Genomic DNA, 25,389 nt, shown 5'->3' on the forward strand with positions numbered 1-25,389 from the left:
TACAAGCTTCTTTTGCTACCTACTCATGAACTTCACCATACCATCTACAACCCAGAGGAAGAAATAGTAAATTTATCCTTAAGTGCAGTAATATGAATCGTGTTTATTCAGCTTGTCTTAACAATACAAAAGAAGGTGTTGAAAAGACATGTCCAAGAGACTCTTTAGGAAGATGGCCCAGCTCCAGACAGAATTGAGATGTGAGGCAAGTGTTTCTGCCTGCGCTACTCTGTGGGGCTGACAGCGTGTACATGTACTGTATACGTGTGATCGTGTGTGTCCCTACTGGGAAGAATGGTCAGCCTCATTGCCAAGCTGGAGCTTGGAGACACGGAACTGCAGCCACCCAGCTGTTATCAGGCTACCAGATTCAGCAACCTTTAACACTTTCCTCACGTTAGGCACACAGTGTGAATTTGTTCTGCCACATGCCCCCAAGCAAGCCAGATCAGAAAAGGAAATCCTTTAAGAGAGCATCAAACAGCTATCAGATAAGTGCGAGGCTTTGGAATACACCTTCATCAAAACCCCAGTTTCTCAGTTAAAAACAAACATAGAAAGGGGAGTGACAATATAGCTACCATATCTATACTGCAGTGCACATAATAATCACAGAACATTCTGAGATGGAAGGGACCCACAAGAATCATCAAGTCCAACTCTTAAATGAATGGCCCATAGAACAGATTGAACCTGTGACCTTGGCATTATTGCAAACAAGTTCTAACCAAATGAGCTAATCTCAGGGTCATAATGCACTCCCAGAAAAATGCAGGTCTACTTTGCACATAGCTAATAGCTAAAGTTATAAAGGATATGAAAAAAAAATAGAGAAAAATACATTTTTAAGGGATCTAAAAATGGACAGAGAGCAAAATACTAAGTTTCTCTGCAGAGTTGTTTGCTTAGTATTTTGGTCAGCAACTCTTTTATGTGAAGCTCACTCATTTAAAGTGCAAATTAACAAAGCTTATATTTGTAATAAAATATGCTGTAAACTGTAAAATATCTGTAAAAAAATCTCACTCCTCTTTTCCCTTCCCTCCTACACTCACTCTCCTGACAGGCAGGCACATATAAGCAAATGAAGAATGCATACTAGGATTATTTCACTGGAAAAATGAGATCATTTACTGTTGCCTGACATGTCCTACAATGTATATAAATTCAAGAAGTGTGCCACTGTCTCTCCTCAAGCTACACCTCATATTAGTTGTGCCCTGACATTATTAAAATCCTCAAAGCTGTTGTCATAAATACAAGAAATAGGTTAAAAGGATGTAACCAGATGGTTGCTTGAAGCCTAAAGGATAAAATACATACAATAGCAAAACACAGTGGTACTCCTTCAACACACAGTCAAAGAGTATATTATAAGGCTGTTTAGTCCAACATTAAATTCTGGCCCAGTAAGATTTAAACATGTTTCTATGAATAGGGTTTGTAAGGAAATTCATGTCAGCTTGTATTTAAGTACCTCTCTGCAGTGTCAGCAAGCCCCTTACATTATTAGAACTGTTCTGGCATAAAAGAGTAACAGTGAAAGTTTGGATTACCATGTAAAAAGTGATTTAAACACATATCTGAATTTTTAAAAAAAATAGTTAATCCTGTTTTAATCATGAAATCATTAGGATGAGCCAGTTTTATAAAACTTCAACCTGAGTGACTCTGAATACGTTTTGCAAGAGCTTCCATAATTTAGTAGCTATGCCACAGCAGCCACGATGAAGATGAGCAGAAAGACCAAAGGCTTGTTTATTTTTGAAGGTCTATAAGATGATCCAATAAAGAACTCCATCTTCTCCTAAAGCTTTAGTAATATCTGTGCCAGTGAAACAAGATCAGCGACCACCAGTAACTGCTGACACTCAATAGCTCTATTACATAAAACATTTTTTGTAAAGAAAAACTTTCAAGAATTAGTGCAGCCACCTGAAACATATTAACAAAGAAAAAAGTCAGTTTATGGATGGAAGGTTTTAGGATTTCATGAAGGCCAAGTAAAAAGTGATAGTAAGCTGAAATATGGTGGTGGAAATATGGCAGTTTCAGGATTAACTTGAGTCTAGAAACAGCCACTAGTGGAGGATATGGAAGACCATGACAAATATTTTAATTCTCTCAGAAACAAGTAGGATTGTAATCTGTCACCTCAGGATTCAATAATTAGCACCATACTCATCCTATATTGAAGGCAGGAAGCCAAATCTGTCCAAAGTGTTAAGCTTACAGGAGATTATTTGGGAATCATAATTCAATACCATTTCAGAAAAATAGAACTATATGAACAGCTTAAAAGATAGCTCTACAGTTTTAATGAAGATTTGGCCTAAGAGTCTGTCTAAAAAAAATATGTGCTGTACCATGATACTTTGCTGAGAGTTTTTGGTGCATTAAATTTAAGTCACAGGAAACAGAAATTGACAGATTTCAGCTCTAAAGATGCTATCAATGATATTTTTAAACTTTAATGTAAAGTCAGAGCTATTTTCACTTTTTAAAAATCTGCTGCAGCTATTGACAGGGAAATCAGTGCAATATTGCTCCACGTTTTTTTAGGGACAGTAAGGGAAACAAACTCATTCACTCCAAAAAAATCATCTCTAGAAAGATAAAAACTCAAAAAAACCAAAATAAGTATCACCGTTATCTTCAACAGTGTTGGTATGGTTTGACCTAACTTCATTCTTCTTTAGGAGCAGAGTTTAGCAATAAATCAGCTCAGAAGAGGAGTCACATGGCCCAATATTCTATCTCTAGCACCTAATGTGTAAGCAGCCACGTACTGCAGGAAAGACTTTGGAAGCTTAAACAAGATGAAGTGACTGTCTAGGTACTGGAGGATGCAAGAGGAAAGCTATACAGAGAAGTAGGGGAGGGGGAACAGTACAGGGGGACGGCATACAAAGATGACAACACACTGGTTTAAAATATAGCTCTAGGAACTCAAAATTGTATTCGATTAATAAATAATACAGTGATGATTTTTAATGCTGTCACAAGACAACTGTGGTTAGTAAATAGAGGCAAACGCAAGTAAACAAAAGACCTTTATCAACAACCAGTCAGCAACCTTCAGAGATGCCAACATTAATCTCTGGTACAGCAGTAATAGTTTTATTAAGTTACTTGCATCTGCTAGAAGACTGTGATTGCTTCTACCTAGAAAAATTGCTATCATGACCCATGCTATCATCACCAAACTGCAGTGTCTAGGACATCATAATCTATTTGAAAACTTTGCAGCAATCGCTGTTAACTCAGAATAAACTCTTCCTAAGAACCCCTGCATTTCGGTAAAGTGCATGATTGGGGAGGTAATGGACCTATATTAATTATCGGTTGGTCTTTTGGTGACATGCAAGGTGTTAATCATGACCAAGAGTGTTGCAATTGCCTAGATCCAGCCTACCTAGCACTCCCTCTTCTCAAGATATACTTTCATTTAAGCTGTTTCACTTTCCCTGATTATCAAAAAGTATTTAAAAAGAGAGGGTAGGCACATCTGTAAATGCATCAAGATCAAACTTCCTCCCTTCCCGCCTGTTTTAGGTTTCTAAGTGTGGCATTTTTTCCAGACATGTCTTTCATAGTCTTTCTCTGAAGGAGAACAGCCAATTCTTATAGAAGCAATTTCAGCATTACCTTCTCTCAAAGCAGCTTTATATCTAAAATATATATAACGTTATATTTGAAACAGGACCTACTGTATTATAAGATTCAGTGAAATCTTCACGGCATTCAGTTCAGTTGAATAAATATTTCTTTTATCTCTCCCACCCACTTACACAGCAGCAGGCACACTGCCAGGACACAGAATGCACGTCTCTGTTCAAGCACTGGAATTCAACTCCCTCCTCTTACAAAGCCCAATCACATATTTGTAAAGGACAGTTAGCATTTGATTCTAGAAGGGAAAAAAATCTACCCCAATTAAAACAGAAAATTTCCTATATTCATAAAGAAAATGGGATATAACCCTTTGAAAAGGGAGGGACACCTTTTGATAAAATAATAAGGGGGAAGTGTTCAAAAGTATACTTTATTTGCAGGCCTTACAAACTCTTGAAAAACATGCCAAGTTAGGTATCAAAAATGAAACTAGTTTCAAAAAACATGTTTTATGTTCTTTACACATCACTATGTTGCTAAGTCACATGAAGATTATTAGTTTAGTCACCAGCTCATATACATAAAATATTTGCTGTCAAGGTTAAAGCTTGACAAGCATCACAATATTCCTAGGAGTGTTTTGACTCTCAGCTCAGGTACAAAGATAGTATGGCTCTGAAGATTAATATACATTAATTACATTCCAATGATTTGATTTCGTAAGTGCTCAAAGATTGTGGCAAATACTAAGTAATGAGATTGGACTTATAAACTGGCTTGTACTTGGTCATTTCATATTTTGTTCAAGCTAAGAGCACATAAAACTAGCTGCTGTTGTTCAGCTGATGTGCAGTAGTAAGTTGTTACACTGGTAATTCCATCGTGATCCTGAAATCCCTTTTAAATTAAACTCCTGTAAACTGGTATACCTGTCCCTAAATGGAAAGGGTACTGAAGGAGAGAATCTGAGATGATCATGAGACACAGGTACAAGGGAAAAAAAATTCCTTTACCAAATCTGACATTCTGGTAATACAAATTTCAGAACAAACTGGTAGCCCCTATCCAACCCACATAAAACTGCACATGGTGTGTCAAAGGCAGACTGCTTCTAAGTACAATACAATATTTTTTCTGAATATCTTTATCTAGTTTATCTAAGTGCTCAGTAAAAGAACAAATAAGGAATGTTAAATGTTGCACAAAATTTTACTTTTGCCTTGAAATTAGTATCCAGTAGGACTTCATCTTATTGATCATACATAGTTTTACTACATTTTATTGGAACTAATATCTATCCTTGTTGATTTGTTGGGGTTTTTTGTCCTCAACATATGCAAGCCTGGATTATTCATTATTTTGCATTCTATTCTGTGTAATAGTCTCTTCAAAAGATATTCAACATCTCTCTTTCAAACATTTTTAAAATTACTTGTACACATCTTTCTCCTCCTCCCATGCCCTTCCACCCTTAAATCGGGTGTAATTTTATAAGATTTTCAGTAGGTCATTCCTTTCTGTTATTTGTGAGTTTTAAAATATAATTGCACAATTCTCCAAAATGAAAATAATTTCTTAGCAATTTTGTTAAAATCAATTTTAGCATGTGGTTGTACTCTGGAAACAGACTTGCAAATTGGCACCTCTGGTTTGAAATGGAATTCTTGCCCAATAAACTTATTGAAAGACATTCTACTACTATTAAATCAAATAATGACTTCCACTGCTTGCAGTTTTGGTTCATTAGAAGTATTATGCTAATAAGCTTAAATACTTACAACAACAAATCACACAAATTGGCATTTACCAAAATGAAGAGGCACCAAAATTTCCTTCTCCCACCATATGATGACCAATTCCATGTTCTCATTCTTACTCTCTCTGTCAGTATAAATAGAAAGTGACTGCTAGAATAAATGTTATGTTACTGGAAAAGCAAACTCACTCAATGACATAAAGAAACAAACACTATTTTTTACTCACAAGATAATAATTGCACTCTAGTCTGAATTAATAAGGTCTAAATGGACCAATTTTGGTCATTGCATGTTAAAATGTAAATACAGATGAAATGGAAAGAGTCTTGAAGAGAAAGAAGAATGGTAAAAGATTTAGAAACCATTGCCTCCAAAGAAAAGTCTACGACGTTTAGCCTAAGAAAAAAAATTAAATTACATGAATGAAAATAGGATTTCAATACATAAGATTGTTACAGCAAAACTAGCAACAAGTTTCTCCACAAGACAACAGAAGGAAGTACCAGAAATTTGTCTAGTACAGATCGAGAAGATTTAAGTCAGATGCTACCTTATGAACTATAAAAACTATTAAAGCAACTGGAACTAACCACATAAAGATTGTTATCAAGTTTTCACTATTAGATTAACTATGTTCTGCCAAGTCTGGATACATTCAGTCACCGTACATTCAGTCACTGTTTCACTTTACAGAGTTCAGTAGCAGTTATCTTTTATGCTATTCCCTGTAATCTCACAATGCTTTTTCCTTTGTGCTACTTTAACATACTTGGCCAACTTGGCCATGCCACAAACATAACTTAGAAGCTGACCATCTTAAAAAGAACAAATCTGCTTTCAAAAGCTATGGGACTTGTCTGGGGTTAGGTGTGAAGAACCTGTTCATTTTCAACCTATAGGATTTTTCAGGATTCAACAACCCTGCAAAGTTGTTCAACCAGTAGACCCTAGAAGTGATGAGGAGCAGCAGGAATAGTCAAAGCCCATATTATCAAACATGGTACTATAGAATGACTACATTAGTAAATAGCTGGGACAACATGAGGATCTTCTTTTTTGAGGATTTCTTGGGGAAATAAGCTGCTTTTTCAGACCTTTATTTGACAGCATCTCAAATTAAATGCCCACATCCCATACCATACAAATAGAAGTGTGTTTGTTGTACTTTCTATGGTAATTTGTGTTAACAGTAAGAGTTACAAATTAAAATTCAGACATACTGTGTGTTCATAATATGCTTATTACTATGCTAACATTGTTCTTGAATAATTTCAGAAAATGAACACAAACAATGATACATCCTAAAACAGGACCCTGTTCAGAATTTTGGACTTTGTGTTGGTTGTATCTAACAAAATTCTTTAAAGGGAAAATATGCTAGGACAGAGTTATGTAAAAATACCATTTTTTGTGATTTTTCTCTTCTGCTCTCATACACTCATCTTTTTCAAAAGCAAGACAGCAGTAGGTCCAAAGTGAAGCTATGTGCAGTGTTTTCCCCAAGCAGCAGGGGAACACAGATGTATGTTCCCACACTTCAATACACTAACAGAAAGTATTGGGTGAACTCAACCAATACTGGTTGGGCCATTTTATAAAACAGATCCTTGAAGCAATCCAAGTTAAGAATAACTGAAAAAAACCAAACTAAACCCAAAACAAAACAAAAAAAACCCCAAAGCAAAACAAAACAAAAAAAAATAGTTGTATCAGCACAACTAAAGGAACAGGGAATCAGAAAGGAACTCAATCAATTTTAATCCATGTTTATTCAAATCACATTCTGCTCATCCTGTATCAAGCTGACCTCTAAACCCCATAACAAATCCACAGCCCACAAACAATTGCAGGGATTTCTCCTCTGATATATTTGTGCTCAGTAGAGGCCCTAGGTATACAGCTGACTAAATACAGGATGAAAGGCATACGTACAGTGTGGGAGAGTTACTCACGCATGAGCTTCTTATAGTAACTAACTCTCCCACATTGTGCACTGCATGTAGTTAATACCTATATGGATATCAAAAAAATTTGATGTGCAAGGGAGTTGATTTGCCTTTTGAAAACATTAACTTTGATGTTCCCTTCTTAAAATACAAAGAATGAGATATTGCATTAGGTCTGACATTTAATTTCATTCCTGGGAAAAAAAAAAGAAACAAAAAGGAAGAGCAGAGAGTTAAGAAAGTAGAAAACCGTGACATAGTATGTAAATACAGCAGAAACACTGGTATAGCATTATGCAAAGTGGGTGCCATTAGAGATGAATTATAAAATACCTCATTCTAAATGAAGAACAAATACTAAAAGAATGTACACATCCACATACCAGCTGCCTTACTGTTGGGGGCTGGGGGGGAACTACTGAACCAAGAACTGAAGGAAACAACAAATGGTTTTTTGTATCTAGCTAATGAAGTGAAAACAGCCAGTGATAGGGCCTCCCGTGTTGATAGTTTATGCACTACATTTTCTCCTCAATCCTTGATTTCACCTGTCTTTTCTATCCCTCCACCTGCTCAAAAACATGCACAAGTGAGAACAGGCAAGCGGGGAGAAAAAATGAACAGCTCTTACTCAGAAGCTGCAAAGGCACGGTAAGGAAGCAGTCTCCTGTCCACATCTAGATCAAGTAAGATCCTAATGAAAGAGGCTCATAGTTAAACTGCCCCTTGAGAAAGATCAGTGAACTTGGCTATACAGTTATGTATTCATTTATAATTAGTTTTCATAAATATACAACGTAGCTATTTTAATACCAAGGATTACAATTCTATATTGGAATTACCAATTTTACATTACTTAAACACGAAGTGTGCACACCCTCTTCAACATTGTGTCATTTATTAGGAATTAGTTCAATACCTATTCTTACTATATATAACCTGAAGAGACAGAATAATACAGTTGAAATCCCATGAAGGGTATCAGAATAAGAATCATAACTAGCTATCTAGAAGCTGAAGCTCCAGTTTAGCACATTAGTCCAAATACAAAAAAAAATTGAAACAATATTACATGGCATCTCAGGTTTTCACGGTTCTGCATTCCTACAAGACAAATTCTTGACCATTACTAAAATTTCACACCACCTTCTAGATAACAGACAGGAAACTGAAAGCTAGAATTAACCTCAAGAGCATGCAACACAGCTATGGAAAGAACATGGTATTAACTAAGGCCTGACAATCTGCACTAGGTTTCTAAGTTTCTGGTTTCTGCTGTACAAATAAATACTACATATATAGTAATAGTAATGCAAAAAGGATGAAAGTGACAAAGTAAGAATAGCTTTGCATCCATTATCAGTCATATTACAAATATATTCACTATCAACAGTAAAATGCAATGCAACTCTATTTGAATAAATCAAAATCCAACTTAAAAGCTTGACTGTCTTCTCAGTTCTCAAAGTCACCACAAACTTTAAACATCACTCACCAGGCCATATTATTTATATTAACATCCCCAACATCATCAGGTGTATCTTCAGACAGGTAACCTGGAGCCACGAAAATTAAAGCCCTATCAGATTCAGGAGCTTTAAACACAGGTATTTCTGGCCTTTTATGACTCCCATATGAGAAAGAAACGTAACAGTGGTTTTTCCTCCCCGTAAATACAGAAGAGTTAGCACTGCCAAGGATAATGCTGCTTCCTAGGAAGCACCTACAGCCAAAATACAGTAGGCTGCCTGTTAAGTCCACTTGGATGTTATGGATCAAATGTACAAGATTAAGGCCATTAAGCTCTGTCATCAAGACAGAATATTCTGTTTTAAGGATAAAAAGCCAGCATGATCAAGCAACAAGAGGTCTGTTAGAGAATATCTGACAGCTCTGGATTTTGCCCCAAGTCTTCTACAGTGATACAGAGATTTGTGCACCCATCAAATTGGTTAATATACAACATAACTTCAGTCAGTTTCTTCATTATGTACATTCATCATCAGACCAGAAGTAAACAATTCCTTAAGAAGCATGTTACAAGAAATTAATCGTGTAGAATTAAATTACTTATGGTATGACCTAAAAAAATGGAGGGTCTACTAGTAGGATATTTTGTTTCAAGTTGTCAATATTTCTCATTTCTAGCTCTTCAATCGAGCATAGCTAAAACTAGCAGTGTCCCATTGGATTCAGTAGCCAATAAAAACCCATTAAAAAAACCCTATTAAAAAACCCCTATTAAAAGCCTAATACCCAGTAAAAGCAATTAATTTCAGAATACACAATTGCAATATAATTTTTCAATGCCAAATACAGCAACATGGTTTTACACCCTGCAAAAGCAGCAAAATAACTGCTAATAAACCATAAACTTGGCATTGGGAAAGAACAGAAAGAAGAGCAAAGGAGCAAGAAGAAAAACATGAGAATTAAATATATCACCTGTTATGCAACTCGTTTTAAACTTTCCAAACATATATGCCAAATCTCAAAAGACAATGGAAGGAAAATCTACTCTGTCCATCTTCAGGGTTTGTGGTTAGAAAACACCAAGGGTAGGAGGCTATGTTTTTTAGGCTTGTGTGTATTTTATTCTAATTGAAGCTTCAGCTTAAGATACACCCAATTGGAAAAACTGATTAGCTCTGTGTGGGATGGGCAGAACTATCATGCTATATAGTGGTTGATTTAATTTAAAAAAAAAAAAAAAAAAAAAGGCAGTAGCTAAAAATTTCTGCACAGTTGGATACTGGTAAGTTACAGAGACCGAGCATGAGAAAATACTTTATTCTGCAGGATAACAGAGAAAAAACCCAACCAAACAAACCAAAAAACCAAACAGAACAGCTTAAATGGAGAACATGGTTTCACATTTAGGCACAAATCTATTTTGTTTATGTACATTGCACTTAAGTATCAGAGAGGGGGTGGTACAGAGGTGGCTGACAGCATTAATTTTAGGCAGAGTAAACCATCTATTTTATTGCATTACATAAGGTTTAGCTGCAAAGCCCATTAAAGTCAACTGACTTTTCATTTAGTTGAATAGTCTTTGAATTTGACCCAGAATTTAAACAGCATGACTACTTGCTTTGTAAGCACAAGGTCTGAAAAAAATCCAGTTTGCAGATGAGATTTCCTATGTTGGAGTTGAACCACACTGACAAAATAAATGACTCTGCATATTACATCTCTTTTCTTGTAGAAAACATTCTCACTCTTACCTGTACATTTTCTTCTGTAACTTGAATTTCAGCAGTGTAAATATAATCAATAAGCATCCTTAGAGTCCAGCCATCGACTTCCTTTATTCGAATTTTTTTTGCTCGGCTTTCACTCATCTCACCTACAAAAAGCAATTTATTGGTCAAGTAAATTAGATAGAAATACAGCATGGATGTAGAAGTTTAATAGCAGCAGAAATTTTGTGTATGATCAGTTGTGATGGTAGAACAACTTTAAAAATAATAATAATTCAATTTCTTTCCTTGCTTCCTGCAACAAGAAAGGAAGATTTTGTTGTTACTATCATGCAAATGCTACCTGGGTTAATACTTTTTTACTGCAGGTGACCTATTTTCTCCAATGTACAGTATCAGGAAAATACTGTTATCAGCCCTAAATAAAACTCTTCAAATGCATACAGAAATATTTTGCTGGCAAAGCAAGCTGGTAAAATACTCTAGTTTTATCAACTTCTTAATTGAACGAGAACACCAAACAGAGTTTGGAGTAATTTTATTTAAATAAGAAAAATTATGTTCCCACAGAAGAATTAACATACACATTTCTTTGCTTGCCTACTTATTATTCTCTTAGTAATTTCACATCTTTTAAAGATCTTTTACAGCTCTGATTTAACAGCTAAAACTCAAGCTAAGATAAAATGGTAAGCAAGGGAAAACTTGTTGGATGTCATTTTGTGGAGGCTGACATGTTGGCCATATGCCACAACTGATCTTCACAGAAAGACCTGCAAAATAGTTTTCACCTTCCAAAATATGATGTTTCTCAAAATGCAACATTTTGTCTATGTCTGAAATAACTGTCCAAGGATTATAACCCTCTCCATGATTTCCAACCACACATTTGGTCATCTGACCTTTAAACCATTCTGCACTGACTTGCACCGAGAAGCAAAACATGAACTACACCAGTTATGCTGGAAGATAGATAAACTTGGACTTTGGAAGAGTATATCCCAGTCTCTGAATACATTAGTTTCTTTTTCTTCTATGTTGGATATTATTTCTTTCCTTTAGGCATAGGCATCTAGAGATAATGATGTAATAAATTTAATGTATACAACAACCAAAGCAGACAGGACGGGGAAGTGAACAAGAACATGCTAATCATTGCTGATATTTTCTTATGAAGTACATACATATTTTCATTGTTTGGTCTCTAGGGCTGGTGTCAAGCAATGCATTTCACCCAGTGCTTTCAGCAAAGGGGTCATCACTGAGAAATCTGTTACCATTATTCATGCCTTTTTTTGAGCTGAAGGATAAGGAATGGCTTTGTAAATCAACTCTTTAAGTGGCACAAAGTTCAGAAGACCATCTACGGCAACACGCTACTTTAATGGCAACATACGTTGCTAGCATTCTAGAAAACACTGATGAAGGCTCATCAAAACCAGCAAAATCCAGCCTCAACAGAAATTTCTCTTTTCATCTGCTCTTCTGAAACATTTCCCTACACCTTAGCAGGTTCCCTGAAGAGCCCTGTATTCCAAGTTTCTACTTCTAGTTTGACACAGATTAAACCTCTTGATCTTCAGAGCATGTATGCTGCAAGTTATTTATTATGCAAGCTTCTGTGGAGGTGGTCCTTTGGGAAAATTGTGTGTGTGGGAGAGCAGATTTTGATATTCTGCAAGCACATTAGGTTTGTTTTCAGATTTTGTGTCAAGTCTTTTAGACTCATGGATAGGCACCTTCTCTGTTTAACAATGGAGCCCAGAATATTAAAAAAAAAAAAACAACCAAAAAAAACCAAAATGAAAAAGAACAACAAAAAAATGAAAAACAACAACAAAAAAATCCACATGCAAACAAACAAATGAAAAAAACTCCCAATAGATTAAGATAAATCCAAAAATACTTGCTCTCAGCTTTCACGTTTAACAGACATACAGTCTTACTATAATGCTAGATCAAGCCATTACTTTTTTTGATAGATCATTTGCAGGAAACCATAGATGCAGCTCACTAGGCAGTCTCAGTCTGGAATTCAAGCTGCTGAAGAACTCAGTTCATGACTAGAAAGCTGCACTACCATATCTCCACAGATTTCTTAGTGACAGGAAAGCATATAGTGAACAGAAACGAAAGCACTGAACTAATCCAACCTCCCAAGAAGAAGTAGCAAAGCACCAGTTGAGATGAAGATACTAAAGGGGCTAATTAAAAAACTTATATGGTTCCTCACAAAGTAATGCAAGGCAGGGGTTTGGGTAGTTTTTCTGTTTGGTTGTTTTATTAAACAAGAATTTTATAAATGGAGAATGGAAGGTAAGAGAGCAGGTAATTCCCTAAGGATAATTGTCACTTAGGAAGAGAAAATTAAACTCAGGTCACTCTTGTCCCAACTCAGGCCCTACTACCATTGAAGAGACCCTTCTCTGATGTTTTATAATCCATTCCTCTAAACATTTAAGTATACTTAAATCATAGTTCTAAATAATTCCACTGCATAAGAAGAAAGAAATATTTCCAGTAACATACTCCAGCTGTTTAATCTTTCTTCCCCCTCTCCACAGGAGAATTGATTTTGTAATTTTGAAAGGCAGTACAGTAACTTTTTCTTTCTTTCTAGACATTCATTAGGGCTACCATTGCAAGTGCAAATGGAGGGGAGAAAAAACAAACAACAAAAAAAACGGAGAAGAGGGTTTGAACCCAGTTAATGCCACATCCCGTGCTGCACCAAAGTAGTTCTTAATGACTCCAAGAAAGATGGAAGCAACCTGCAAACATATGTCTAATTATAAGCTTCTAGTTTCTAGCTGAGAAGTAATCCTAAAGCATAAGAGTGCAACTTTTTCTACTGTCTTTTCAGTCACTGTTTTATTCTGGATGGAAGAAGATACTTTTCCATTTGGTTGTGATTGGTTAAGGGATCAAACTTGCTTATTTGAACTTGCTGGATAAGAATAAAAATCCACCTGAGAAGTGTGAATTGCAGGGTCCATGGAGATAATTATCATGAATTTCAGGATTTTTTGTGAGGGGAATGGCTGAAATGTACCAATACCACAGCTAGGCCTTTCTCTAAAGCAACCTATAAGCATAGTATAAAATCCATTGCTAAATCTTGAAGCCACACCAGAATTTTATTTAAACTCTAAACAATTTTGTTCACCAACTACACAATCAGTGCCACAAATATATGTATTAAACACTTCACACCCATTACTCAGGTGAGCATTCCCACTTCCCACACCACTGAGGGGGTCAAAGACCACCTACACTTAAAAACATAAAACAAGCAAAATATGTTAAAAGGGTCTGAAGCAAGGAAAGGAAAGATTTCAGCAATTCTGTCTGGAGAGCAGCCACAAATACTGCTGCACTGGTACTCTGAATAGGTAATAAAACTTTTTCATAGAAAGGGCAGTGAGGGCATGCAGAAATGTCTTAATCACAGAAAGGATAATAAAAAGCTGTACTCAGTGTAAAGAGTATTTTCAATGTAGTAGTCAACAACAGTTAATCTTCAATATAGAACTAATATAAGAAGCTTGCATTTCTCTGTTACTAAGGTGATAAAAAGGAACTGTAGAAGCATCTGTTTTTTTTCTAACTTTAAGAACAGTAGTAAAAATTAAGACAGAATGTATCAGTCTCTACGACAAATTCAAACTTGAATACTAGAGGAAGAGATATTTAATTTTACATGCAACTTCAAAGCATTGCTGTAGAAGTGATTTCACTTCTATGTGGGAAAACATGGCTATGTCAAAATATTTGCATATAAGCTCAAGAATAATCAGCTGCTTCCCCAGAACACAACAGTATTTGAAATTTCATCAATCTTCCAGTCATATACAAATAAAGTTATTAAAATGCCATCTGCTTGCATACAGGCAGGCCAAGAGTCACATTTCTGCCTCCATCTGAGGTAGTGGTCAGAAGCAATGCATTGCAGAGCATTCTTTTAATTTCAGACAGTCAACTACAAAGCTGGCATGAGATTTGAGGAGGAACAGACAAAACCTCAGAAGTTAATTTTAACATGCATTTAGTAGCATTCTCACTTTGACACTGAATTTCACATTATTTCAGTGTGATTTATAACCATTGTGGAATTAAATCCACAGCACAGGAATTCAGCTGGAGGTTCCTGTGAATCTGAACCTATCTTAGCCTTGAAAGCCTTCAGCATCCCTGCTGTAGCAGTAACGCAGTAACATGGCCAGCGTGAAGCGAGCAGAGGCAGAATCAAGCATGCACAGAAAAGTTGTGGCAATGATGCAGAGTACATGTGTCATGGAGAATTACCCTAAAAATACTGAAACGTGCACTCCAGCTATAGGCTGCCAAAGCCACAGAAAGCTTTCATATCTACTAACAGCCTAGAGCACTCTGGGTCTGAAGAATGTAGCAGTAGTAGTTGTTAAAGGACATAATTTACTCCAACATTCACATGAAAGTTATTTTAACCTTCTTTTGGACAAGTGAGATTACTAGAGCCTTAAAGGGTATAACAACTCTACTATTCCCTGCTTACTTAACATCTAATTTTTTTAAAATTAAGGAGACTTTTTAAAGCATTCATCATGCTAACAAATAATAAGTTGCCAGTATGTCCTCAGACTGAAAAATTCCCTAAGAATCCCAAATGTTCCTACTGGCTTATCTAAAAATTAAAATAGATCCTAAAAAGTAAAAGTCATGTAATTTTCTGCTTTATACAGTTGGATTGGATTAGAACAAGTAAGTAAGTATTGAAACATTTGGTACCTGTAAACATGGCATGGAAGTAGGGGCTGCAGGCGGCTAACACAACTCTATGCGCTGCAATTTCCATGTCTTCAGCTACTATCGTCACATCACACAGCAAGTTTTGACTATTTAGAAATATCAGAGAAGGCAATTTCACATAAGTGAACTACAACAGAGAAGTATATAATATCACATACAATTTCTTTTCCCATGCCCTCAAAAGAGGCAGACAATGTTGATGAAGCATTGTTTGTAAATGTGTTACACAACCACATGGCTATTACTCAATCAGATTACAGATGGTGCTTGGGTACACAGAACTTTAAAAAACAAAAAAATCAAACAACTGAATTGTGATTCTTTGCACAGAAGTCTTCTGGATTGAATAACCATAATTTGTATCAGTCCAATTTAGAAACCTTCTCTCTGGAAGGTTGGACCTCTTTGAATAACTATGATAGAAAAACAGAATTTAATATACGCAAACACTAAGAACAATGAGGTAAGAAACAAGATCTTATAGATGACAAAGAATCCAAAGTTCAATTGTGATGCCTGTGTCACATTACACTGGAAGCTCATGCCTGCCTAATTGTTCAAAATCACTACTCAATCTTCTCTGCATTTACTGTTTTCCAAGCATTTCATACCCAGCCCATGCACAAAAAACCAATTATTTTTTCCACTCTCAGTAGTTTAGAATTTGTTATAGTTAACTTCATATCTTGCTTGACTTTGTATCTTCATTTGCATTCTTGTCTTTTGTAATTGTAATACATACTTCCTCCCTGTTGCAATAAAGTAACATCTTATTTATAATCATTCCCAACACTGGTGTTTGCAATGCAGTTTACAGCTACTGGCTACACCTCTTCCAGTTAAACCTACAACACCATGTACTCTTTGTATTCCAGTTTTCTAGACTGAATGAGGAGAGGGGGGAAGAAAAAAAAAGAAAAAAAACACATCAACACCAAAAGGCTGCAATTTCACAGCATCTAAATAGCCATAGTCACAGTTGCTTTTTATTTCCTGCTTATGCTACTCACTGCCCCTGTGGAAGCAGTATACAATCCCCAAAACTTAGAGCCACAGCAACAGAGAGAAGAGGGAAAAGTATGGTTTAACAGAACATATTCCTTAGGGATAGAGCTAGAGCTGTACATCAATCCAGTGATCTCTATTCTCAGTACTTTCCAAAAGACAAAATTTTTACCTTTCCTGAATATATATTACAATTAAAGTGCAGACTTTTAGAAAGTTTGCAACTACCACACTGAGTTGTAGCAAAGACAGGTGAGCAGTTGCATTTTCCTCAGACAGAGCTAAAGACCTCAGCCAAACTGCTCAGATATTCACCTCAGTCCAATAAAACCCTGTGATCTCTCAGCCTCTGCAATCATCCTATTTCTATGAGCCCAGACTCAAGTAAGGTGGCTTTGTGGAGGTCACACACCAAAATTTTGGTGGCCACGACTAACCTTTGGGGCCATATTACAATCCTCGCATACCGTTACCTTTCCCCTTTCAGTTCTAAACACCTACAGCAACTACCTAAATCCCGTAAGTTTACCCTGCAATACCATTATTATCAAAAAAGATGTACAGTATAAGTAATGACCGCACCTAGATGAAACACTCAATTCAGAGGATCCTGAAAACAACCATTATATTTATTATAAAAAAATTGAAACAGAAAGCTGTACATAAAAGGACATCAGATACTCAGCTTTATCAGACACCTGCATTTATGCTGACAACAGGAACAAAAAGTTTTATACTTAGTAGCACAGAAATACCAAAGTTAACAATAAAGCCAGAAGGAAGAGAATTACATCAATGCAAAACTCAGGCTAACTAATTACACTGCACATATATAGACATAGTAACTTAGAGGTAGCTCAGATACATCTCTAGTCTGGAATTGCATTAGATCAATGAATATACTCTGCATCACTACAAAGCTGACAAGCTATATAAACTACTAAAGAAATGAGCTTATAAACTTAATCATGTACATCTGCTGTAAGCAACTCGTGAAACTCAGCAGCCTCATTTCATGAGGGCACATCAATTTATTGTAAAAAAGCTTGTTCTGAAGTGATATTGCACTAATTTGCTTGGACAGAGTGAATGAAAGAACAGAACTGTGGGGAATACACTGTTCATGGAAAAGAAAATGAGAAATGGGGGGCAAGAAAGCATATATTTAAGAAGAGTAACTGCTTACCAACTTACAGGCTATTCTTCATTGGTTCATATAGAGAATGTTCATTACACACATTTTCAAAAGGTTTTGGTAAAGTGTTTGTAAGAATGAGGATTTTAACAAATGTAGGTAAGGCCAAATTCCATTGTGATGAAAGCGAATTATAATGAAGTGAAAAGATAAACATCAGAGGGTAATTTCTTAGTATGTCAAGAACTAATTAACTATCCTAATGATCTCTCTGAGGTGATGGTGAACAATGAAATGACAAAAACTACAAAAGACAAAATTTCTCAAATTTATGAAAATTTGAAGATACAGAAAAACCCTCTTATGAGCTACTAGAGCCATCCAACTTGACAGCAGTCAAAAAATTTAATATAAACATACAGACTTAAGCAATCAAAACAAATGTATTTTAGATGCTTAAGCAAATTATTTTTTCCCAACTTATCCACTTCCTGGAGAGTATACCTATGGCAAATACTTGTTTGTGCTACGCTAATAAAAACAACTGAGACAGAAACCACTTTAAAAATTTATTCAAATTTAAAAATATAATTTACTTGATTAATATTAGATCTTCATTTTGAGTAATGAAGTCTGAAACATTTCTAAAATATTTCAGTTTATTATTTCAAACAAATGAATGCAAATAAGAATGTTTATAATCTTATCTAATTACCACTTACAATTTTAAAAGCTGTACTCAGCTTAAATTGTAAACATTGCTGCATCAACTACTTTATTAAATAAGAACTAGTTAACGTTTGCATAGCATTGCTCCTGTTCCAACTTTATATGTGTAAGACAAAATTGCTCAAATTGCTTCTGCAAGCAATTTGAATTTAAGTAACCATGGAAACTAAAGTATGTTCTGAAAATAATCCATGGCCTTCAACAATGCACTCTGCTGGAGGACCACGTATCTTTTAGTTGCAACACAACAAAATGCAGGTAAGGTTTCTGACTTCTGAAACTATCGTTAAGATTCATTCTGGAAAACTTTTTCCATCTGAACTCTTGCTCATCCTTAGGGAGTCATTGCTACTGGCTCTAGCCAGGCTCTAATATGTTCCTTGAGACACTGAATCTGGTTACTGGGATACTTGAAAAAGCAAAGGGCATATGTAGGTGAAGCAACAAGTGTCAGTCTATCCAGCACACAGTATTAACGATTTCCCTATAAGGAACAGTGAAGATCAAAGGCGGACACATACTTTAAAAGGGTACAACTTGATGTGTTTCTTTCAGGTGAAGCCTCTCCTGTTTTTAATCTTATATGGGAAATAACAAAGAACTATGAGATTTTCACAGCCTTCAGGATTGTCTATGCTAAAGAAGTATTTTAGTTTTTTAATTTTTCCATTGCTGCTGTTAGTTATAAAGCTGAATTACTGTAAGTGATAGTTGTAGGTCCTGACTTCCAGAGCTCTACCTACCAGCTGTCACAGTTTTCAACATCACTGTAGAATATATGTAGAATATAAATCAGTACGGATGCTATGAACAGAATCAGCACCAGCCTCCCAGTTTTGCTGAAAATGATGGTAGTATCATTCAAGGTCTTACAAAACTTTATTGAAAAAAGTTACTTTCAACATCTGATATGGGAGTTCATCAATTTTTCCCAGGAGGCAAGCAAAAGATAACTAAGAAAGAAAATGTACTGTCAATTGGCTTATATTTGATAAGACTGTGACCTATGTTTCCAGACTAGAAAAATGTAAGATTTTTCCGGTTTGCAGCCTACCACAAAAATCAACAAGAGGTACACAAAGAGCCTTAGGCTCAACTAAAGAGTCACTTTTCATCTATGCAGGATCAACTACACACAAGAAAAGATCAGTAGCTGTAACTCCTTAAATACAACCCCTAAGTATTTTTTAAGTCTCACAAAACTAGTTTTGATTAACTTATGAGGGGTAAAAACATACTGCACACATTATAGTTATCATCACATGACTATCATTCAGTTATCACTTTACTGTATATTTAATCCTTCTCTTAATTAGATCAGCTACACTTCTGAAATTGCATGTTCTTAATAAACAAACTATTATTATTAACTTAATAAATGCAAATGAAAGTAAAAACATATTATGGACTCCAGGTAGATGTACACAGTGAAGTAATACCTTCTTAATTCATTCATAATTTTAAAAGCTTTCTTCATGTGCCATGGATTTACTGTAACAGGACAGTGAATTTCGGTGTTATCATCTTTCAGATCCAAAGGCTTCTGATGGCAAAGTTTGGTACAACTGGAAAGAAAGAGGAAAAAAAAGAATGAATACTTCTGTCTAATCTCCAGTTCTATCACCCCTTATTTTCTCCACCTTCACCTTGGGGAGAAGATTTTCACTTGAAACCTATTCTTTACTCCAAGCAATTTTGGTTTCCCTATTACCAGCAGTGTGGAGGAGTAGGTAGAATTTCCATGGAAGCAATAAGTTGGTGACCAACACTAATGAGATTGACAAGAGGCACTCAGGGCTAATAATAACCTCCACTACAGAAATGAGTGTGTGAATATTATTTTATTTAATAGAGAAATATTCTAGAATATTTCCAATAAGCCCTGAAGTAAGGGAAGAAGCAGTTCTGGGAATTTTTAGCCTGGTGCCCATACAGATCAATGGTAGAATGCAGCATCCATCACTTCTGTCTCTTCATGCCTTCACTGCATGTCAGATAAGAGCTTCTCTCTTACCTTCCATGACCTCACTTACTGGTTCACACAGCTCCCAGTTCACCTCTGACAGGAAGACCACATGACGACTACTGTAATTGTCCAGGCTTTCCCTAGCAGCAGCATGAGAGTGACTGAGAAAAATTGGGTAATTTTGTAGATTCACTCAATGTTTTGAAAACATAAGTGACCAACCTCTTAATTTTTCTTACTCTCAAAACCCCATTCAAAACAGCAAGAGAACTAAGTGTGAAAAAATCATTACCTCTAGCTACAATAATTCCTTCCATAAGAAATACCCAAGTTCCATAGACACTAACTTCTGTAGAAAAATTGTTACACACACTCTTCAGTCACTAGGACTATCCAAATAGCAAGAAGGTTTTTCAAGCCAAACCAAACCGATGAGTTTCCTGTTTATAATCACAATGTTATTCTTACAAGGCAAACTGTGCTGTCATAGCACTTAGAAAATGCTTAGCATCAGCGAAGTTTTCTTCTACAGTATTGTAACTGTATTCCTGAACCTCTGAGCTGGAAATAAGCAAAGTCACTGAAGTCATTTGGTGGGGCTACCTGGTACATCAAAGATCTGGTTTCAAAAGAAAATTCAACCTTGCTAGCTTTAGGTAAGCACATTCAAACTGAACATATTCAATGACTCACATAATTGTAGCCTCTCTTCTGTCATAACTCAAACTTTTACTTGGGCATGTCTAAAGAAGCTTGAAAGAAATATCCAATGATAATTTAAGAATTTAACCTAAAACTCTATATTCCCTTCACTACAGAAGTGCAAAGTCAAGCTATTTTTTTCTTTACTCCAAAACTAGCTACAAAATTTTGGAGCAAAACAACACAAAATTGCATTAAACTACGAAGAAATGGAAAAAGTCTCCATAAAACACTGGCTAACAAAATAACATCCATCCACAGAACTCAAACTACTACCAACTTACTACAGTGTAACATTAAACTGATATGAATCAAGTTTCACACTCAATTTTGAAAATTATACAATTCATTACCGAAAGTAGACAAGTAATGGACAAGAATTTTTCATCAATCAGAAAAAAAATCAAGTTACATGCTATTCAGCACATGCATATGCTCCTGCACAGAGGTAAAAAAGAAAAAGATATCCTATTAGTGAACTCCTTTAGACTGAATATCACTCCTTTACATTATGCAACATATGTAGTGTTCAGCATTCAAAAATATTATAGAGAGAAATCAGTGACTGCAGAAAATGCTCAAAACACCAAAGACCTATAAGGAAGGGACGCAGCTTTTAATTATACCCCTGATTTATCAATTCCAAGACAGAACACTTCTATGGCATCTTTTTACATCCCAAAGCAATGCATCAGATACAAATGTCTACATATCTACATACATTTACAGGCTATATACACATCGAACACAGCTATGCAGGGAAAAAACAGTAATCACAGTTGCCCACAAAGAGCTGCCAAGCAACCTGGATTAGATAGGGGAGTTCCCATGAAGCGTAAATTAATTTGCTGAAGTTTCATTTGTTTGTCACAAAGGACAACTTTGTTTTAAGGTAACGAAGCCTACAAAACCATCAGTCATATGCCTTCTGTTTTGAGAACTACCAGTCTGCTTGAAGTTACTGGAGTATCTCTTACCATTTCACGAGCTGGGTCAAAGCTCTCTGCAACTGGTTTCCTTCGGTTTGTTCTCAAGAACCCAACCCAAAACGTGCCTGAAAACTACCTCCCGAAGGCATAGGATGAAGCTGCACTGAACAGGAGCATGTAAAAGGCGACGAGCCCAGCTTAGCTGCAGCTGGAAATACGTGCATCGCTTGGGCACTGCCACTAGAAAAGATGCTTAACCGAATAACCAGAAAACCGAGAGTGCGGTGAGCACGACTGCTGAGTCAAATAGGGAATAATTTGGGACCGCAGATGGAGGAAGCAGAAGGAGTGAGGGGGAGGAGGGAAAAAAAAAAAGCCCGCCTGTCCCCACAGGCTGGAAGGCACCCGGCGGGCGGCGGGGCGGGGGCAGCACTGCCCGCCCGCGGGGAGCCCAGTGCCCGCTCCCCCCGGAGGATGCCCCGGCGCGGGCACCGCCGCGGCACGCCGGGGCAGCTCCGAGCACGGGCGGCCAAGCTGCCCGCGGAGCCCCGGCTCGACGGGCACCGGCTCCGCCACCAGGTTGCCGGCACGACCTCCCGCCGGCGCTGCCCCGCGGCCGGTTCCCAGTCCCCTCCCGCCCGGGGGCTCCGCTCCCGCGGGGCCCGGGCGGCTCGGGAGGCTGCGGAGCAGCGGCGGCTCTGCTCCTGCTCCTGCTCCCGCTCCCGGCTCCCGCACCGCGGCTGGGCCCGCGCCGCGCCCCCGGCCCGCGGACTGCACAGCGCCCCGCTCCGCTCCGCTCCGCTCCGCACCGCCGTCCCGGCGGGCTCCGGCAGCCTCCCCGCCCGCCCCTCCGCCGCCGCACTCACACGGGCGGCAGCAGCATCTCCATCGCGGCTCCGCTCAGGCTTCCTCCGTGCAACGCGGGCGCGGCGTGCTGCCGCCAGCACCATGCCAGCTGCGCTGCCCCGCCGCGGGTGCGGGGCGCGGTGCCCGGTGCCGGCTGCGCCCGCCCGGCCGAGCCCCCAGCGCCACCGCCGCAGCCGCCGCTTCCGGGGGCCCGCCCGCGGGAGGGCGCGGCGGGGACGGGCCGCTCCGCGCAGGCGCGGCGGGGGTGCCCGGCACGGCCCGGGCGGGAGCTGCGGTGGCGGTGGCGGCGGCGGGGCCGGGATGGCCGCGGGGGGCGGGAATCCCACGCTGGAGCTTCCCGCTCGGGCGTGCGGGGGGCTTTAGGAAGAGGAGGATGAGGCGCCCCTGCCCTTTGCTGGAAGAAACGTGTCCTTCGAGGGGGCGAGCCCGAGTCCCGCGCCCGAGTGCGTGTTTCCCGCCTCCCAGGAGAGCGGTGGCTCCGGCAGGGCCGCAGGGCGACACCTGGAGCTGCCCTGCGCAGGGGCTCGTCCCGCAGAGCGCCCGGCTCGGGGTCCCTCAGCACCAGGGCAGATGGATGGCTGGTGGCGCTCGCGTGGGGACACAGGTCTCTAGCCCGGGGAAAAGCAAAAATACTTGAAAGTGGTCTCAGGTCTCCTCAGTGAGAAGACCCACCCGCAGGTGCACGCCATGAGTGGCATCCCCAGCTTCTTCCCAGGCCGGCCGAGGAGCTGGCTTGGCACCAGCTCGTGCAGGTCGTTGCAGCCCGAGCAGAGCCGAAGCGAAGAACAAAAGTGCGTCGGGGCTGAGGAGCTGCACAGCCTCCAGTTCACTGTGACCTGTTGGATCTCACCTTTTATTCGATCCAGTCCAGTGGAAACACTACCACTTAAAACAGCTGACCTTCTGTCTTTTACAAACGTTGCTGCTGATGATTATTAAGTACATGACTTGTGTTTTATGTTTGCTAAAGTAGCTTCTGTGATGCAAAATGTCAAAAGGAAGTATGAACGGATCTATTTCAAACGTGTCTTTGTGAGCAACACTGATTCAAACAGTGATGAGGAATACTACATTTAGCAATTTCTGACTTAAGGCATTCGAGAAGAAATTACTGTACTTGGACCCTGTAAATTACTTCTAAATTTTAGAAGATTCTGTAGTGCAAGATATGTTTAGTAAGCTGAACACAATTCAGGTAGTTAAGTCTGATAATGTCTATAAAAATAAAATGCTTCTTCACTGGAGCAAGAGATTTTATTCTGGAATAGTATCTCTAAACTAATAAATCTATCACTAATTGCCCAACACTATTTCTCTAAGAGTGAGGGAAGTTTAAGGATAGCAGATTTTAAATAGAAGGCAAAAAAAAAAATGGCAGCTGTGTTTTGGATGAAGAATACTATAGATGGATACATAAAGCCTTCCCCAATGTTTCTAATCACTGGCTATTAAAACTAAATGTATTTTAATTTATTTTCATCTTTGCTAATCTCAAGTAATACTCCTCACTTGGAAATGCCATTTTAGTTTTCTCAGTCTACCAGTTCTCTTTTACTACACTGTGATGTGTGATTTGGGAACACTTCAAAATTTTTTCGAAAAACCTCCACTGGAGGTTTTTCTAAATTACATAATCACAATAGGCAGTGCCTGTTTTTATTAAGTCTGTGCTTTGTAACTGCTGAATTTGTCTCTTCTCAAGAGACAACTAGGTTTGCCTCTGTGTTGCATTAGAGAAGACAAGGTGCTTGTTAAAGATTTACATGTGCAACAAAACCTGCTTGCAGGGAAGTCTGCTCCAAAGCCACCAATAATGGCCTCTGAAATGGAGGTTTAAAATTCAGCCAGCTCTGTGTAGCATAGCATTACCAAGGTCTGAGTTCATAAGCAGGTCTGCCCTAGGTAGATCAGAGAGTTGACGATGAATGTCTCATCACACTTCCAGGTTTCTATAACTTAGAGTAAACTCATGTATATGTTACTTTGTAAAACAAGGCTCCTAACATCTACTGATCCGTAAGACCTAAGTGAATGCTACTACGCTGTGTTTAAGGGTCCATATGAGACTATTGTGAACTTTTCCAGAAACTGATGAGGGGTTTTGCATACTATTTGCGTATAGATCCTGGAAGCACATAGGCAGCTGCAGATTCTGTCCCATGCTAACATGGCAGAACTGTTCAGTAATGTTGTTGTGGTTTAACTCCAGCCAGCAGCTGAGCCCCATGGAGCCGCTTGCTTTCTTCCCCACCAGTAGGATCTGGGAGAGAATCATTAGGCTAAAAGCTAGAAAACTTGTGAGTTGATATAAAAACAGTTTAATAGGGAAAGCAAAAGCTGTGCATGCAAGCAAAGCAAAACAAGGAGTTGATTCACAGCTTCCCATGGGCAGGAAGGTGTTCTGCCATCTCCAGGAGAGCAGGGCCCCATCACATGTAATCATGATCTGGGAAGGCAAACACCATCACTTCAAACATCCACCTCTTTCTCCTTCTTCCCCATACTTTATACACTGAGCATGATGTCATATGGTGTGGAATATCCCTTGGGTCAGTTTGGGTCACATGTCCTGGCCGTGTCTCCTCCCAACCTTCCATGCACCCCCAGCTTCCTTGCCAGTATGGCAGTACAGAAGGCAGAAAAGGCCTTGGCTCTGTGTAAGCATTGCTCAGCAATAACAAAAACATCTCTATATTATCAACCCTGTGTTCAGCACAACTCCAAAACACTGCCCCACACTAGCCACT

The 25,389-nt window shown here is 38.4% G+C and overlaps 1 protein-coding gene across 4 annotated transcripts in view; it reads right to left on the minus strand.

Annotated features, from left to right (window-relative positions):
• Positions 1–22,807, minus strand: part of KLHL2 (kelch like family member 2) — a 58,192-nt gene extending 35,385 nt beyond the window's left edge. The window contains exons 1-4 of one of the 4 annotated variants that reach the window (XM_050338298.1): positions 22,642–22,805; positions 19,618–19,743; positions 15,289–15,395; positions 10,546–10,667 (exon numbers count right to left, since the gene is read on the minus strand). In XM_050338298.1, coding sequence (XP_050194255.1) covers positions 10,546–10,667; positions 15,289–15,395; positions 19,618–19,743; positions 22,642–22,664 — 378 coding nt within the window. In that variant the 5' untranslated portion in view covers positions 22,665–22,805. Of the gene's footprint in view, positions 1–10,545; positions 10,668–15,288; positions 15,396–19,617; positions 19,744–21,823; positions 21,966–22,641 lie in introns of those variants that run through there. The other 3 variants (XM_050338299.1, XM_050338300.1, XM_050338301.1) reach the window with 3 other exon arrangements.
• Positions 22,808–25,389: the final 2,582 nt, after the last annotated feature.

Source organism: Myiozetetes cayanensis, unplaced genomic scaffold (genome assembly GCF_022539395.1).
Source record: "Myiozetetes cayanensis isolate MyiCay16 unplaced genomic scaffold, myiCay2020 scf7, whole genome shotgun sequence".
Classification (NCBI taxonomy): domain Eukaryota; kingdom Metazoa; phylum Chordata; class Aves; order Passeriformes; family Tyrannidae; genus Myiozetetes; species Myiozetetes cayanensis.